The 15433-nt window shown below is 46.3% G+C and overlaps 1 protein-coding gene across 1 annotated transcript in view; it reads left to right on the forward strand.

Annotated features, from left to right (window-relative positions):
• The window catches only part of RALGAPA2 (Ral GTPase activating protein catalytic subunit alpha 2), a gene marked incomplete at both ends in the record, with an annotated part of 88244 nt that overhangs the window by 14651 nt on the left and 58160 nt on the right, over positions 1 to 15433 (forward strand). The window contains 17 exons of the mRNA XM_080341520.1: positions 2274 to 2317; positions 2754 to 2928; positions 3884 to 3999; positions 4673 to 4811; positions 5788 to 5987; positions 6410 to 6637; positions 7263 to 7436; positions 8274 to 8411; positions 8993 to 9141; positions 9543 to 9654; positions 9932 to 10169; positions 10690 to 10854; positions 11417 to 11557; positions 11907 to 12044; positions 12510 to 12607; positions 14427 to 14517; positions 14642 to 14812. Of these exons, the coding sequence (XP_080197646.1) occupies positions 2274 to 2317; positions 2754 to 2928; positions 3884 to 3999; positions 4673 to 4811; positions 5788 to 5987; positions 6410 to 6637; positions 7263 to 7436; positions 8274 to 8411; positions 8993 to 9141; positions 9543 to 9654; positions 9932 to 10169; positions 10690 to 10854; positions 11417 to 11557; positions 11907 to 12044; positions 12510 to 12607; positions 14427 to 14517; positions 14642 to 14812 (2517 nt within the window). The remainder of the gene's footprint in view (positions 1 to 2273; positions 2318 to 2753; positions 2929 to 3883; positions 4000 to 4672; positions 4812 to 5787; positions 5988 to 6409; positions 6638 to 7262; positions 7437 to 8273; positions 8412 to 8992; positions 9142 to 9542; positions 9655 to 9931; positions 10170 to 10689; positions 10855 to 11416; positions 11558 to 11906; positions 12045 to 12509; positions 12608 to 14426; positions 14518 to 14641; positions 14813 to 15433) is intronic.

A 15433-nucleotide genomic window follows, 5' to 3' on the forward strand; every position in this document is an offset into this window, starting at 1 on the left:
GCACCCCTGGCTCTGCCTTTGCCTTCACAGACCGACAGCAAATAGTAACATTGAGGAGGGCTGTGGCATCCATATGTGACTCTTGCACATGTGCATTATGCTGGTCGTTTGCAAGCGATCGGATATGAGATGCCCGTACAAATTGTATTGCTCTTAAAGAGTATTGCTCTTGGCCTCACCACAGATACTCGGCCCTTCCCTCCTGGAAGTTCACTCTCTAAAGCGTACACTGTGAAGGGGTGGTGGTCTGGCAGCCGTGCTGAGCCAAACGCAGACCATGGGACTGCTGCGGGGAACCGGGGCCTCAGTTCTTCCTCATACTCCTGGATTCTCTGTGCTATTTGTGAAACACTCGCCTGTCACACTGTTTGTGGGACTTGGATGAGGAATTCCTGCTTTAGAGATAGGGAAAGAAAGAGACTGGGGTCAAAAATACAAACTTTTTAGCAGCTTCTTTTGATGCATTTTTCTTTTAACGAGTGGTCCACGATGTTACTGGAATGATGAGTACATGGTATTTCTGCAAGTTTGGCCCCAGCGTCTTTCCACGGTGGTTTTGCGGCGGGTTTGCCAAGTGTCCTGTTGGAATGTGACCCTGGGGACCCTCGCCGGGTCACCGCGGACACCGGCCGTTGTCTCCTGCGGAATTCACTGCGGTGTCCTGGAACCAGGAGCCGGCGCAGGGACACCTGGGGCTGGCGCAGCTCTGGGTTTGCCCTGCTGTGCGGGGCGGGTTCTGGAGAAGGGCTCCATGGGCACGGAATGGAGAGGCTGTTGTGACCCAGGTAGGAGAAGGGCCGAAAGGCAGCTGGCAGCGTGGTTCAGGCACCTGGAGCGCTGCGCTCAGAGCGCCCCGCGCTCTTCCGCTCCGGCTGTTTTAACCGTAAAGAGAAAAGATACCGAACAGGCTCGGTTTAGCCACTCAGACTTTGGAAATCTGAATTAAAAAAGCACAACAAAGCACAAAATAAAAAAGCACGAAACTCGAATGGGCTCAGAAATACTGAGAGCTGAAACATATTTATTTTGACACTTAAAACACCTCGAGATCCAGTGAAGTAACTTAACTTGGTAATTTCCTCTGGATTAAACATCTTTGCTTCATCACTGCTTTGAGAATGTGGCTTCTGGATGCTACCGAAGTGGTCGCAATGTTTTGCTCCGCTATTTGTTGAAGTAATTTTACGCTGCTTTGGGGGGGTTGTATTTCTTGTCAGTGGTACTCTTCTGTTGTTTGGTTTGGTTTCCAGCGCTATTTCATCTGCTGCCGCATATTTCATCAGGAAATGAATTTGCTGTTGCAGAAGAAATAATGAGTGGAAGTTAAAGGTCAAGGAAAGGGCTGTTGTCACATTCCAGTTAGCACTGACAAAAACCAAAATACAAAATACACATCTGCTTGGCCACATTGCTACCTGAATTGGTCCAGAACAAATTGGTTTTAGTCAGTTTTTTATACCCAATATATTCTCTGTATTTGTGCTTCTCTTCAGTAGCCATCTTTGGATAATTTTTGAGCTGTGTCCAAGGCGTGAGCTACAAGATCTGGTGGTGCTGTTATTTACAGCTGTGCCCTGTGGTTTGCTCTTTGCTTCATGTTCCCATGCATTAATCCTGTGAATGATCACACTGAAGGGATGCACATAATTCCCAAATCCAGGAGAAATAACAGCCCAGTGCCGCACTAGGTTGTTTTTCTCAGAATTGGCTGAAACCCATTTTTTACCTGAAGCATTTGCTGTTAAGTCTCACTCTGAGTTTTCAGCCAGACTTGTGAATTTCAGGGCAGTTACCCTGGTTTCTCAAACAAGAACTGAAATCTTTGGTGATTTTAATAGCTGTGTTTTATAGACATGAATGTAGTATAGGATGCTAGTGTATCTTTCTCATAATTATTGTCAATATTAGTGTTCTTGAATGTATTAATCCTACACATTGGACTTGCTGATTTCTCCAAATCTAGGAAGTCCAAATTTCCTTAGATATCTTACTGTTAATGAACATGTTTCCATATACTGTCATCTGACTAAAACCAAAGTACCTCACTGTAAAGATAGGTGATATTTAATCTTACAGCACCGATGGTGATGGTAACTAGATTCACTTGGGGTTTTTCCACCCCATAGTTTCATTTTTCTTAAAATCCAGGACAGTAGCCACATAGTAAATGACGTTAAAATAGCCTTTTCTGTAACATTTTTAAAAGAAATCATTCTTGTGGAAAGAAACCATCTTAGTATCTGACATGTGCCCGTTTAATTTTTCTAACCCAGGGTCGATCCTGAAGAAACTTTTGCACACTGGAAATTGTCTCAAGGTATTTCTCTCTGATGTATTCGTATTTCTTTTCACTTTAATTGTTCTGAAGCATATCACTTTACAATTTTGCAATATCGGTGTTTTTGAGATTGTCAGGCTTTGTAATTTTATTTATTCATCTTTTAATCATAGATATTGTAGTCCTGGATGTTTTAATACTTGTCTTCTTCAGTCATTTTGCTGTTCTAATGTAAAGTTACCTGGAGAAGGTATCTATATATGTTTTGCTCAATACTTTATTTTTTTCAGATCTCTCTAATGTTAAGTATATTATATTGAACATATTGGTTTCTTTTGTGCCTGAGCGTTATAAGTGTGTTATGGACAGGCTCCCTGGCACGCAGCCGGGATGCGATGCTCGTCCTGCGCTTCCTCAGCCATTTACCTGTGTCCAGCCCTTACTCGCTAGTTTCGCTCTCTGTTTTTCCCCGCAGATCAGGTGTGAGGGGATGCGGCTGTTCCTGCTGTGGCTGCAGGCGCTGCAGACCAACTGCGGGGAGGAGCAGCTGCAGCTGTTCGCCAGCCTGGTGCCCGGCTTCCCGCCCGCCACAGCCGCCACCGGGCCCTGCACGCTCGACAGCCTGCTCAGCCCGCCCGCCGCGCCCGACGGTGAGCCCGCGTGCCGCCCGCGGCGCCTGCTGTTTGTGTGCCCGGTGCCTGGTGCTGTGCCCGGGCGCTGCGTGCTCCACAGCCCCCTCCGCCCGCCCGGTGAGGGGACAGCGCTGCCCGGCGCCTGGGGACGTGTCACACGATCACACAGAATCACAGGACGTCAGGGTTGGAGGGACCTGGAAAGCCCATCCAGTGCAATCCCCCCATGGAGCAGGAACACCCAGCTGAGGTGACACAGGAAGGTGTCCAGGGGGTTGGAATGTCTGCACAGAAGGAGACTCCACAACCCCCTGGGCAGCCTGGGCCAGGCTCTGACACCCTCACCCCCAAAAAGTTTCTTCTCCTCTTTCAGTGGAACCTCCTGTGTTCCAGTTTGCACCCATTGCCCCTTGTCCTGTCGCTGGTTGTCACCAGCAGAGCCTGGCTCCATCCTCCTGACACTCCCCCTTTCCATATTGATCCCCAGCAATGAGTCCCCCCTCAGTCTCCTCTTGTCCAGCTCCAGAGCCCCAGCTCCTCAGCCGATGCTGTTTGCGTGCCTGCTGGGTTTGCCTGCTGCATTTGTTACCCTGTTTTATGGGTTGCAGCCGCGTGGTTTTCTGCCTCGTCATTCTGAGTGCAGAATGGTTGGGGCTTGTTGTGTGTGTGTTGGTTTTTTAATTGGGATGCAGATGTACAGACATTCCTGCCGGACAGGCAGGTGTGTGGGTTTACAGTGCATGGGTTAAGCTGGGTGATAAGCGGTGTTAACCCTTCCAAACCGCTGCCCATCGCGGCTGTGCCACCGATTGCACGCGGTACGACGTGGAGTACGGGAGCCCAGCCACCTACTGGGCTTCCACTTATGCCTTACGAGCACATTAATGATAATGTTTAAATTAATCTTTTTATAGAAAACGTCTTTAACTAACTTCAGGTTTGCTATGTTTAAAACATTTTCTTTTTATCTTAGCTAAGATTTTTCCAGAAGAAATAACCCCGCTTTTGCCAGCTGTCTCTGGAGAGAAAATTGCTGAAGACCAGACCTGCTACTTCCTCCAGCTACTGTTAAAATACATGGTAATTCAGGTGCGGAGCCTTGTTGTTCTTAACTATCCATGTTGGGAGGAGTGTACTTGTAGAAAATGAGGTCTACGCTGTATCTGTACAGGGCTGGGTTTGCCCCTCCGCAGAAACAAGCTTTCTTATGCACTTCTTATCCTTGTTTTTAAAAGGAAAATCATCCCCAAGGTATTTCCTTGTGCCATTTCTGGTGAAAATAAGTTTTTCACGCTTGCGACAGGAGTTACAAACGTTATCCAAACTCGCAGGATAACTGCCTATTTTGGGTGCTTGTGGTTGCATTTAGAAAGTTGTTATGGGGTAAAGATGCAGTTTGTTTTCTTTGGACACATCCAAAGCTGAGGAGACATCTCTCTCGTATGACTGATATCAACAAGCCAGTTTTGCCTTTAGCTGAATAAATTGTCAGCTTGGATATACATTCAGTGAACTTGTTATCTGCATTTCTAAGAGCTTTTACTGGAAAAAAACCCCATGAGAGTCTTAATTTGGTGTTGCAACAGTATTAAAATTAGGCATTGAGTAAACTGCACTTCATACCGTTTTTGGGACAGTGCTAATTTTGTATGTCTCTCGTTATAATGTAGTTGTTTATCCTTTTATTCAATGTGCAATGATTGTCGGTATTACACACGGACTTACCGCTTTTTGTTTGTTTCTCTTTAATTCCACGACAAAGGCCGCAAGCTTAGAGTGGAAGAACAAGGAGAATCAAGACACTGGGTTTAAGTTTCTGTTTGCCTTGTTTAGAAAGTACTATCTTCCTCACCTGTTCCCGTCTTTCACAAAGCTGACCAACCTCTACAAGCCTGTTCTTGGTAAGTGCTGCGGTTTATATTTTCAGTAGAAAAAGAACTAGCGGAGGCTGTTCTCAGCAGTGTCTCGGGTACCTGCCGGCATATCTGTGGAATGAGTGGTTTTTCTTCCCTTGCCTCACGTTTTGATCTTTTCTAGCACAAGTTCTGTTTTTGTGAGGAGGCCGCAGCTGCTCTCCTCTCCTCTCCTCTCCTCTCCTGAGGACATTGCCACTGGCACAGCATTATATCGATACGTGTATTTACAGCCCTCCGTGCCTGTGCTGCAGAGCGCAGGTGGAACGTGCTCTCTGAGGGCCCTTTGCAGTTTAACCCCGGTGTCTGAATGGCTCAGCGCCACCCCAGCTGTGCTTTCACAGCCAGAGCCCAGCCCTTCCGTGGTTTGCAGCTGCGTGCAACTGATTGTTCCCTAAATCTGAGCGTGTGAATGAATTAGGAGCCTGCCTGTCTCCCTTAGCGATCTTCCTCTTCTGCCCGTGTGCTTGCTTGCTTGTATTTCAGCTTGTGCGGTGCTCTTTGCACCCGAGTTAGCTTCTCTTTCCAGTGTGCTAAGTATCCTTTTGCTTTTTAATCTTTGCGCTGTTGGGTGTTCCAGAGCTGCCATCTCCTTCTCACTGAACTTCAGCAGTAAAACTCTGTGAAACTTGCAAAGTTCACGTCCCCTGTAGCAGGAGTAGTGCTTGGTTTCACGTTTTGCCCTTCTCTTTGCAGCCCGTCTCTATTGCTTTGCTTAGTTTTGTGTGGTACACAGCATAACCTTCAGGAAAGATCTGTGCTCTTATGTTCTTGCTTTTCTTTAGGAGAAATAAAATTGTGATGGAATATAAGCATTAATGTAATACAGACAGTCACTGCATCTGTTATTTCACACGGAGAAAATGTTGGTGACGTGTTCAGTACATTTAACCAGAATCTGGAAGCAATTATGGTTTTTTTTAAGATTAGATTTTGTTTATATCTTCTCTTTTTATCTCACCAGATATTCCCGATATAAGACCAAGGCCAGTATACGTTACTGCAACGCGAAACAATGAAAACGTCTATAGCACAAAAATCCCATTCATGGCAGCTCGAGTTGTTTTTATTAAGTGGCTTGTTACCTTCTTTCTTGAAAAGAAATATTTAACTACTGTTCAGAATACAAAAAACGGAGGAGAAATGCTCCCTAAAATTATTCAGGTGTGCTATAAAGTTTACCTCCCTTTTCTTACATATGTTCTACCCTTGCAAGTGAACACGGTGAACTGACCTGTGTCTCGGCTGGTCATTTGAGCCAGAAGTGGTTCGAGACATTGCGAAACACATGCAATGCCAGGGCAAAACCTGGCCAAGAGTTGTCAGGAATAACAACATACAAGGGTCTGAGCCCTGCGTAGGGGTGTGATCCATCCTTTCCCTGAATCAGAGGGATGTGGGGATTCCTGCCCACGGGGTCTGTGCCTTCCTCCCCCCCACCACTGCCCCTTCCCTCTGTGTCTGAGCGACTGTTGGGGGCTGGGGGCCATGTGAGCAAAGTGCAAGACCAGATTTCTCCTTGGGTCGGGTGGCAGACTGACAGTGCGCTGTTTCAATTGTTTAATTGCGCGTTTCCTCGCGTGTAGACTGTTGGTGGTGTGAACCAAGACAGAGGCGCGGAGCTGGAGCCCGGCGTGCCCGCGGGCGAGCCGGACAGGAGCCATTCCAACTGCAGCACCTTGTCCGACAGGAGGCTCAGCAGCTCCAGCCTGTGCAGCATCGAGGAGCAGCACCGCGGCGTCTACGACATGGTGCAGAGGATCCTCCTGTCCACGCGAGGATACGTTAACTTCGTTAACGAGGTCTTTCGACAAGTGAGTCTCTATGTTTACTTGCTATTTATAGTATTTTTTTTTAAAGGCAATGTCGTAGTCATGAGAATCAGCACCACAAAAGCTGTTGCTCAGGTAAGTGGCCAAACTCGATGCAGATCACAGCAGCGCCCTTGTAGTTTGGAGTCCTTCCTAGCTCTGGTTTTAACGATAAAATGATGAAATCTTTCTAGGAAACGAAGCTTGTTGCTGATGCCAGACAGCAATGTGTCTTATTTGAATGGCCCGCTTTATTTGTTCTAGGTGTTGTGATGTAATTTAAAGGCGTTTAAAGAGCTATTAGCTTGCAAATTTATTATTTGAATTAGTGAGGTTCTTGTTGCTGTGATCAACATAGGTATTTAATGTCTGTTTGAACACTGATTGCTTCTACTAGTATTTTTCATTAATTAGGCATCTTTTCAGTTGTTTGGGATAAAACTATGGACAGGACATAGATGTGCATGCATAAGCACACCCACATGCCATCACCCATAAACAATAGAGCTCAAAAAAGAGATGCTACGTGATTTTTGCTTTTATGTATGTACTAGGAGTTAGGATTAATTAACAACCTACGCATATACCTACATCCCTCACAATTAACTTAGTTAATGTTTCCATTTAGGCTTTTTTATTGCCGCCTTCTGATATCTCCGCAACACGCAAAGTGGTGAAGGTGTATCGGAAGTGGATCTTGCAAGAGAAGCCCGTGTTCATGGAGGAGCCCGACAAGAAGGAGGACGCGCAGGATGCCTCTGGCAACGTAGAGGATTCCTCAGTGCAAACGGATGGTAAACATGTATGGTATCAGGGCTGCTCACTTCATGCTGTTCGCCTGCAATACGTGGTTGAGGTTTTAAGCTTGCTTTGTAAACGACTAACAAGTTAAAAAGTGCGTGGAAAATCAAGGTTAAAAAATCCTTTTGTTTAAAGTCCATAAATGTACATAAATATTGAGTGTTCAGTGGTGCTTAGTGCAGGGAAAGATTGCGGCTATTTGTTGAGTATTCCCTGTCTACACAAATATAACCGCAAGAACTCAAGGGTAGAAATAGTAATGCATCCTGCAGGGTTAAACGTACACTGTCTGTTGGCCTAGGGCTTATAGGGTTATTTCTTGTGGTGGTAGTTACTTAAGAATTTGAAAATATCTACTAATTTGAATATACTGGGTGAAATATTTGGATTCAGACACCTTAATCTAGGAAGTTAAAGTGTAGATACAAGTTCTGTGCATGATCTTTTTAGTATTCTATACTGAACCATCAGTAAAAATTGACTTGGACACTATTGACACTGTGAAACTATTTAGAGGCAAGTTTTGTTGTACTTAGAGGTTCATGTTGTAAAAACATAGTGAGAATTAGGAGGTTTTGACTGGTTATTTTTGTAGGAGGTTTATAGTTTTGCCAGACCTCCATTCAAACGTTACTGCCATCGGTGACTGCAATATGTGGAATAAAACATTTTAAATAGTATAGCTCTGTTCAGAGATCAATAGGCACGAATTCCGTGCTGAAATGAAGGTAGGACATGACAGTTTCCCCTTTTGTTTTGCTTTTGCCGTTTTAAATGATTGTGGATGAGCACGACGTCCTGCCCTGTGCCGCGTGGCTGACTGCAGCGTGTTTTCCAGCTCTCCTCGGACGGCTGCGGACACAAGCGCTCGTCCAGCTGGGGCAGGACGTACTCCTTCACCAGCGCCGTCAGCCGGGGCTGCGTGGTGGAAGACGAGGACAGGAACGTCAGAGCCGGTGCTCAGGCTGCGCTGCAGGTGCGGTGGGCGGAAAGGGCACAGGGCACTCACGTCATCACGTACCTTACCCTACGGTTTATAATATAGGCCCTGAGAGAAGGAAAACAGCCAGCAGCAGTTGATGATTTTTGAGATATGATTAGAACTTCATTTATAACTTTTCAAAAATGAATATTAAACCATGTGACCGTGTTTTGGAGCCAGATATCTGTTTGAAGACAGGTTCATTTTTTATTCCTGTTGTGGGTACTAGGCGTTAATTAGAACTATGCGTTTGCTTTTATCGAACCTCATTAATTGGAAATATCGGTGGTTGCTCAAGCATGCAATGCCAGCGGAGGAGTAGCTGGAGGAACTGACCGGTGCTCTTGCCTGACCGAACAGAGGAGATACCGCGCTGTGCAGCGCACGGCTGTGCTGGCTCTGTAGTGCCGCCCGACTTGTTCTGCAAACGGTGCAGGAAAATAGTTACACGTAAAACATGAAACGTGCTCTCAGGAAAGCGAAAGGTCCGACTGGAGGCGACAAGTGCTTTATTGTAAGCTTTGACTTTTTGTTCCTGACGCTACGTGAACTGACTGCAGGCGTCTGTCTTGCAGGTGTTCTTGACAAACTCTGCCAATGTTTTCCTCTTGGAGCCGTGTGTCGAAGTGCCGGTGCTTCTGAAGGAGCAGGTTGATGCTTGCAAAGCCGTTCTGAGTATCTTTAGGCGCATGATAATGGAGCTATCCATGAATAAGAAGACATGGTAAGCTTAATATCTCCTGCGTCACTTAAGAGCAAATGATGGGCATTTAAACTTGATGGGGTATTACTGGGTACGGAGATGCCCGGCTGTGTCAGTCGCACTGGCGCTGAGCCGGTCCGGGAGGCTGCAGGTTCTGCTGTGTCTGCATCGTGACGTTACTTAACTTCAAGGTTCTAGCTGCTATTCTACGCGTGACTTCACCTTCTCAACAATTATTTCTCACGGTCCACAGCAAACTGATGTTATTTTGCAAATGATCTGTGAAGTCTGAAGTGTGATCGCATTGTCGATAAGTAAGGCTTACAGGAGAATTAAGGGGTGGGTATATATTTTGGTACGTGAAAATTAACAAGTACAATTAAGATGACCTGTGACAAAGTACAACTTTGTTTTGGAACCAGGGAACAGATGTTGCAGATCCTCCTCAGAATCACAGAAGCTGTGATGCAGAAGCCGAAAGAAAACCAGATGAAGGACACGTTTGCGCAGAGCCTGTCGGGATTGCTTTTCCGAGTGAGTGTGAGGGGTTTGCTGGTTGCTTGGGTTTTTATGTTGGTTTTTCATGGTGATTACCCATAGTTTTAGTTAAATGCTATTGCGCAGTACTATGAAGCCTACTTGTAAATCATGAGAAAATGCTCTTTTGCAGTAGTACGGGTAATAGTTTTGTAAACTGTTCCTAGCGGAGGGAGAGGGCTGGGCTGGGTGTGGCGTTCAGGACAGGCGGGCACGGGGTCCGTTTGCGGGACGTCCTCCCCTGTCACGAGCCCCGTCGCTGCTGCTCTCGCAGACGCTCATCGTGGCCTGGGTCCGAGCGAACCTGAGCGTGTACATCTCCCGGGAGCTGTGGGACCAGCTGCTCGGCGTCCTGTCCGCCCTCACGGGCTGGGAGGAGCTCATCACCGAGTGGGCCAACATCATGGACTCGCTGACAGCCGTGCTGGCCAGGACCGTCTACGGGCTGGACATGACCAGCCTGCCCTTGGACAAGCTCAGCGAGCAAAAGGAGAAAAAGCAGCGAGGGAAAGGTTGGTCTCAGCGCTTTTGGAGTCAAACTAGTTAAATATTTAAACTTAAAAATTGATTTAATTTAATCTAACGTGAAGTACTACTTAATCGGGTGTAAGAACCTGTTTAATCAAATGCAGAGCGCTTTGGATTTATGTGTTCTCATCCTCCATTGTGGGAGGAAAGGCAATTGGGGTCGAGGAGGTTGCTGTTCAGCAGCTTTTCCTACGTGCCTTTCTGTGTGGCACAGACTCATTTGGTTTCCTGTTCTGTAGTCTGGCATAGTCATCAATGTAGAAACTCTTTCGCATGTATTTTTGTTTATTAATAACGGTATTTTAGCTACATATATGTGCCACCTTGCAATCGACGCACATAGTTGGAGTGGTGATTGTTTCTTGATAATAATAACAGTTTGTCTATTTTGTTTGAAAGCGTAACGTTCTTCATGTCTGGGTGCTTGTAAGCCCATTTGTACTTTAAGAAAAACACAATCCAAAGCACACGATGCTAGAGACCGTTGTTTCCTTCCTGTCCGAGGTGGCGTTTTAGAGCCTCAGAAGACGGCCGTAGTGGGAAGGTCTTTTTCGTTGAGCTGGAAAAGCCACCCCGAAGTCGTGGAGCCGATGAGGTTCAGAAGCGCTACCACCTCCGGAGCCCCGGGGGTTGAGAAGGCCAGAAATATCGTTCGTCAAAGAGCAACAGGTTAGAGCGGCTCTGAGCGCGGGGCTGGCGGAGCGGGGCGCTCGGGCTTTGGCCTCACTTTAGCAGGAAAGCGCATGGCAGCTGCATCCTTAGATGGATTTTTGAGGGGTGCTCTGTGCGCTTCTCGGGGGAGAATGAGCTGTTTCCAGCAGGGGTGGGAGGACGGGAGAGGCAGCGGGGCTGGGGGAGCGTTGCTGCTAGGGGGGAATCCGGATGAGGTTTTCATTCTTTATTTGGGAGCTGTATGAACTGCTACAGAACTTCAATGAACAGACACAGGGTAGGTCGAATTAGCCCCGGGTGGGAAGCCTACACGGGCAAAACGGCACATTCCAGCCTGTGGAAGTGCTGCGACTGGGGGGTCACTGATTATTGCACTTTCGGGGGTGAGGTGCAGTTGCACATTGTCAACATACAGCTCGTAGGAGATACTTCTGGGATTAATGTTGTAAATCTATTTTTTTTTTCCCAAAGCTTCGTGTTTTGTTGTATCATGACATTCAAAACCCCCACTATTTCAGGTTTTTTTCTGACGTAACTGTTGCTTTATTTTTTCTGGAAGCTAAGCGAAGCCAGTCTATCAGCAACTGTGTCCATCTCTGTGAGGCTTTGCCAGCCACTAAAAGTGTCCCTCTCCTGCTTCACACTGTGAGCTCTCTCTTACCTGGTATCTCTTACACCTCTTGCTCTCACAGACTCTCAGGTACTGTACCTTAAACTCATCTTTGGTGTCAGTGTGCTCTAGAGTTTTGAACTGCTCTGTCTGCTCGTTCCTGTCCCGTTGATATTACCTTTTACCACCTAGACCGCTCATACATCTCTCTCTAAACTTTAGTTTTTCTAAGGATGTTTTATAAAACTTAAATTATAAAAGCTTACATTATAAAAACTGAAGTTGCAACTTCTGTGTCTAGGAGCTGCATTGCAGCTTTGTAACTTGGGTGTTTAAAGTACTTGACGGGGTCACTTTTTCATATAGCTTTCTATGGCAAGGAGTTCATACGTGCACGAAACTGAGGTGCAAACGTTTTGTGATTTAATTCAATCGGCAGAAGTTGAGGAGTCTCAGCAGCTGGAAGGTTCAGGCGGGCCGGAGGCTGCGGCGCTGTTTGCAGAGCAGGAGCAGCAGCTGACCCGGAGCAGCAGCGCTTCGGACCTCACAGACCAGTTTCCCTCGCACTTTTTCCAAGGTAACCTGGCCTGGCTGTAGCGGGGCTGCGGGGAACCTGCGGGCTGGGTGCGCCTTTGTTTCCGGCTCATCCCATTTGCTCAGGAAATATACTGCTAGTACCTTGTTGAAAGAAGTGTTTTTAAGACATTGCAGACCACAGATGCAGGGCGGGACCTTTTATAAAGCAGGTGGTTAAAAATGAAACCTCTGGGTGTGTTTCGTGTGTAACTCTCAAACCTTTTATCTGGCTTGCATTTAAATTTTGTGTATTAAAGCCAACAGTTCTACTTCTGTTCCTGTTTGACAGTGTGTTATGCTTACAAAGGGTTTTTCAAAAACTAGTGTGTTCCATTTGAATGTTGTATTACTTAGCCATAAATAGAAGAAGCATGCGTGTAAACAAAACTGGAATTTTTATATGATTTGCTACGTACTTTCGTCTCACAAATGTCTGTATTTCTTGTTTGCTTTCTAAAATGTCCAGGTAAAAAGGCTGGGAGTTCCCATAATTTAACTTCTTCAGACTGCAAGTCAGTTCAGGAAAATAAGGGATGTACGAAGAAGGAACATGAAGCTGAGCAAGTAAGGCAACAAAGAAAGTGATTCTTGATAGACTCTCACAACGTTTTGTTTCTAATCAGGTGCCTTTACATATTTAGAAACTCTAGCAACTCAAAGTGGAAAACAATTCACCCCATTTCTAGTGTGGCCTCTGGAACTGAGCTGTGTGCTCCTTGCTCTGATCTTTCTGCGGCGTCCAGTCTTGTTGGTTGCTTACGCAGTTTTATGTAATATCAACAAGAAGTTCATAACTTTTAAAATATAAATAATTCATGGCTATTCTGGAGCTGTAGTACACTGCAATAAATGTTTGATGGTTTGACGTGCTGGGGAAAACGCCCAGTGTGCATCCCCAGCTCTGTATTGCAGATGTTCGTATAAGCTAACATGAGGACAGGCAAGCTTAATAAATCTTTCATGGCACCTTTGAATAAACGGTAGAAATAATAAATGAGGCTGCTTGTCTTTGTGGCAGCAGGGAGGAGCTGAGGCTGAATCTCCTCTCTGCACCTCGGCTCTCCCATAGGCCCGGACTAAGTCCATTAACCTTGGCTCTGGAAGGGAGAGCCCCGGCGTGCTCGGCCCAGCGCTGCCGGCGATTGCTTCGGGAGTAACGGTGGGTCTCCGGAAGGAAGGAGAGCCTGCTCCTCTTTGCCGAGAGAAGGCTGGCTAATTGGGGCAATTAAAAATTAACCTGGCTCCCCATGCTATTTTAGCGGCATGTGTTATAAAATATTGACAAGGCCACGCCGCCGGGCTGCCGGTATCGCGCCTTCGCCCTTTGGCAATGAAAGCCGGGCTTTGGCCATCGGTTTGCCGATGTGCCACAGGAACCCGTCTGGCGCCGTGCCGCAGCCCGCGGGAGCATTGTCATTGCTAGAGCCAGGTTTGCCAGGGAAGAGCCACCTCTGCGCGCTCCATCAGCCAGCGCAGGCAAACGCCTGTTTCTTGGGAATGCGTGTTAATTTTCTCCAGTTAAATTTAAAAAAAAGGTGCTACAATGTTAAATAATATAATTCCTATAAGCCAATTGCCCCTCTGGCAATTATTTGCTTTCTCAGATATGTGCAGAAAGAACAAACAGGTGAACGTCTGCCCACTGGATCAGAAATTGGTTCAAGAAATTGATTTTAAAATAGTCATAGCAACAGTTGCAAATATCAAAGTGGAATTTTGTTAACAAATTGGAAATGTTAACTGGGTTGAGGAATTTTAGCGCAAAGATTCCCTCGGCAGCTAGATCTGGGGTAAGGCTTTTTGTTGTATATTTGCAGTGGAAAGCATCACACTCTATTTTTCTGGCAAAAATTAAGGTTTGCTGTTATAGATGACACAGAGCTGCAAGAAATGTGAATTTGAAGGCGCTCTGGCAGCTACAAAGCAGAACAGTCACACTCAGGGTCAGAGCGGTGCTGGCGAGGAGCAGAACATCGTCTGAGGGGCTTTCCGGCCAATAGGCTGTAAATCCGTTTGGTGAGAAGGTGGTAAACCAAGAGCAGGACTCTGCAGGGGCTGTTCTGCAGCCTCAGGGATGAAGATTAACTCCTCCTCAGAGGTTTCTGATCCTTTAAACTGTTGAGTGATTTCAGATTTGTAGAAAAACCTAAGTGGAAAGTCCTGCTTGTCGATATGAAAAGGGAGTTTAAGAAGGGGAGGATAAAGGCTGAAATTGAAAGCATGATGCTTTCCTTAAGACATTTAAAGATATTTGGGTTGTCTAAATGTTCATGAAAATATCTGGGCTGAGTTGTCATTAATTTCTGTTATCTGTGTATGTCTCAAACTTGCTCAAATATGACCTCAGAACTGTAATAAGCTGAGTTATTGTTTTTCTCTGAAGGTGCCAGTGCGCAGAAGCAGCAGCACAGCTGACCTGGATTTGAAAGCAGCCTTACAGCAATCACACGGCGATTACAGAGAGAGAGAAAAAAGTGAGTTCCGAGAAATACACTCTTTTCCTGAAGTGTCGCAATTGAAGTAAGCGTCATAATTTTGTCTTGTTACAGACATATTAGGCGCTTTTCTCATAGTTTGCGTGAATCGTTGTTGCCGCAGGCGCGAGCGTGAGCAGCGACACGTCCATCGGGGACGGCGCCGAGGTGGAGATGGCGCTGCTGCCCTGGCCGGCTGCGCAGGACGAGCAGGACGGGCGCACGGCAGCGTGTGCGGATCCCGACACGCCGCGCTGGCTGCAGCTCAGCCCCTCCGACACCGCCAACCTCACAGGTGCTGCCGCCCGCATCCCGGAGACACCGCTTTACAGCTGTGTCTCAAAATAAGGGTTTACACGGTTCAATTTGCTTATACAAAGTGCATTTCGTTTGACATAAAGCACCACATTTAGTTCATAATAGTAATTCAAAAATGACTTTTGAATGCCCAGAGTTTAAGGCATTTGGGTAGTCAGATTGAAGGTGACATAGGCGCTGAGAAATTGTGATGCAGAAAATGATCATGCAGTTGAAAATAACTGGCTTGCTTACTGTGTCAGATCACTGCTAACCAGCTGAGAGTGACAGCTGGTCACTCGTAGCCTATTAATTTGTATTTTAAGGTAATAGGTTTTATTACATAGTAGAACGGTCTAAAGAAATACCTTACTATATATTTTGACTGGTAGTGAATAAATGGTTAATTGTCATTCAGATTTGCCCTTTGGTATGGAATCTGTCATTTTCCGTGATCCTGACAGCGTTCCAACCACTGCTTTCCTTTCCCCCTGGGCTTGCCCCTGCTGTCTCAGGAGCTGCTTCTGTGCCACACGGTGACTCCTGAGCGTGTTGGTCAGCACCAGCAGCGCACTCTTCTTGGTGCCTTCGTTCAGTCCCATTTCCAGGTCATTTTACA

The sequence above is a fragment of the Nesoenas mayeri genome, assembly GCF_963082525.1.
Source record: "Nesoenas mayeri genome assembly, chromosome: 3".
In the NCBI taxonomy this organism is placed as follows: Eukaryota; Metazoa; Chordata; class Aves; order Columbiformes; family Columbidae; genus Nesoenas; species Nesoenas mayeri.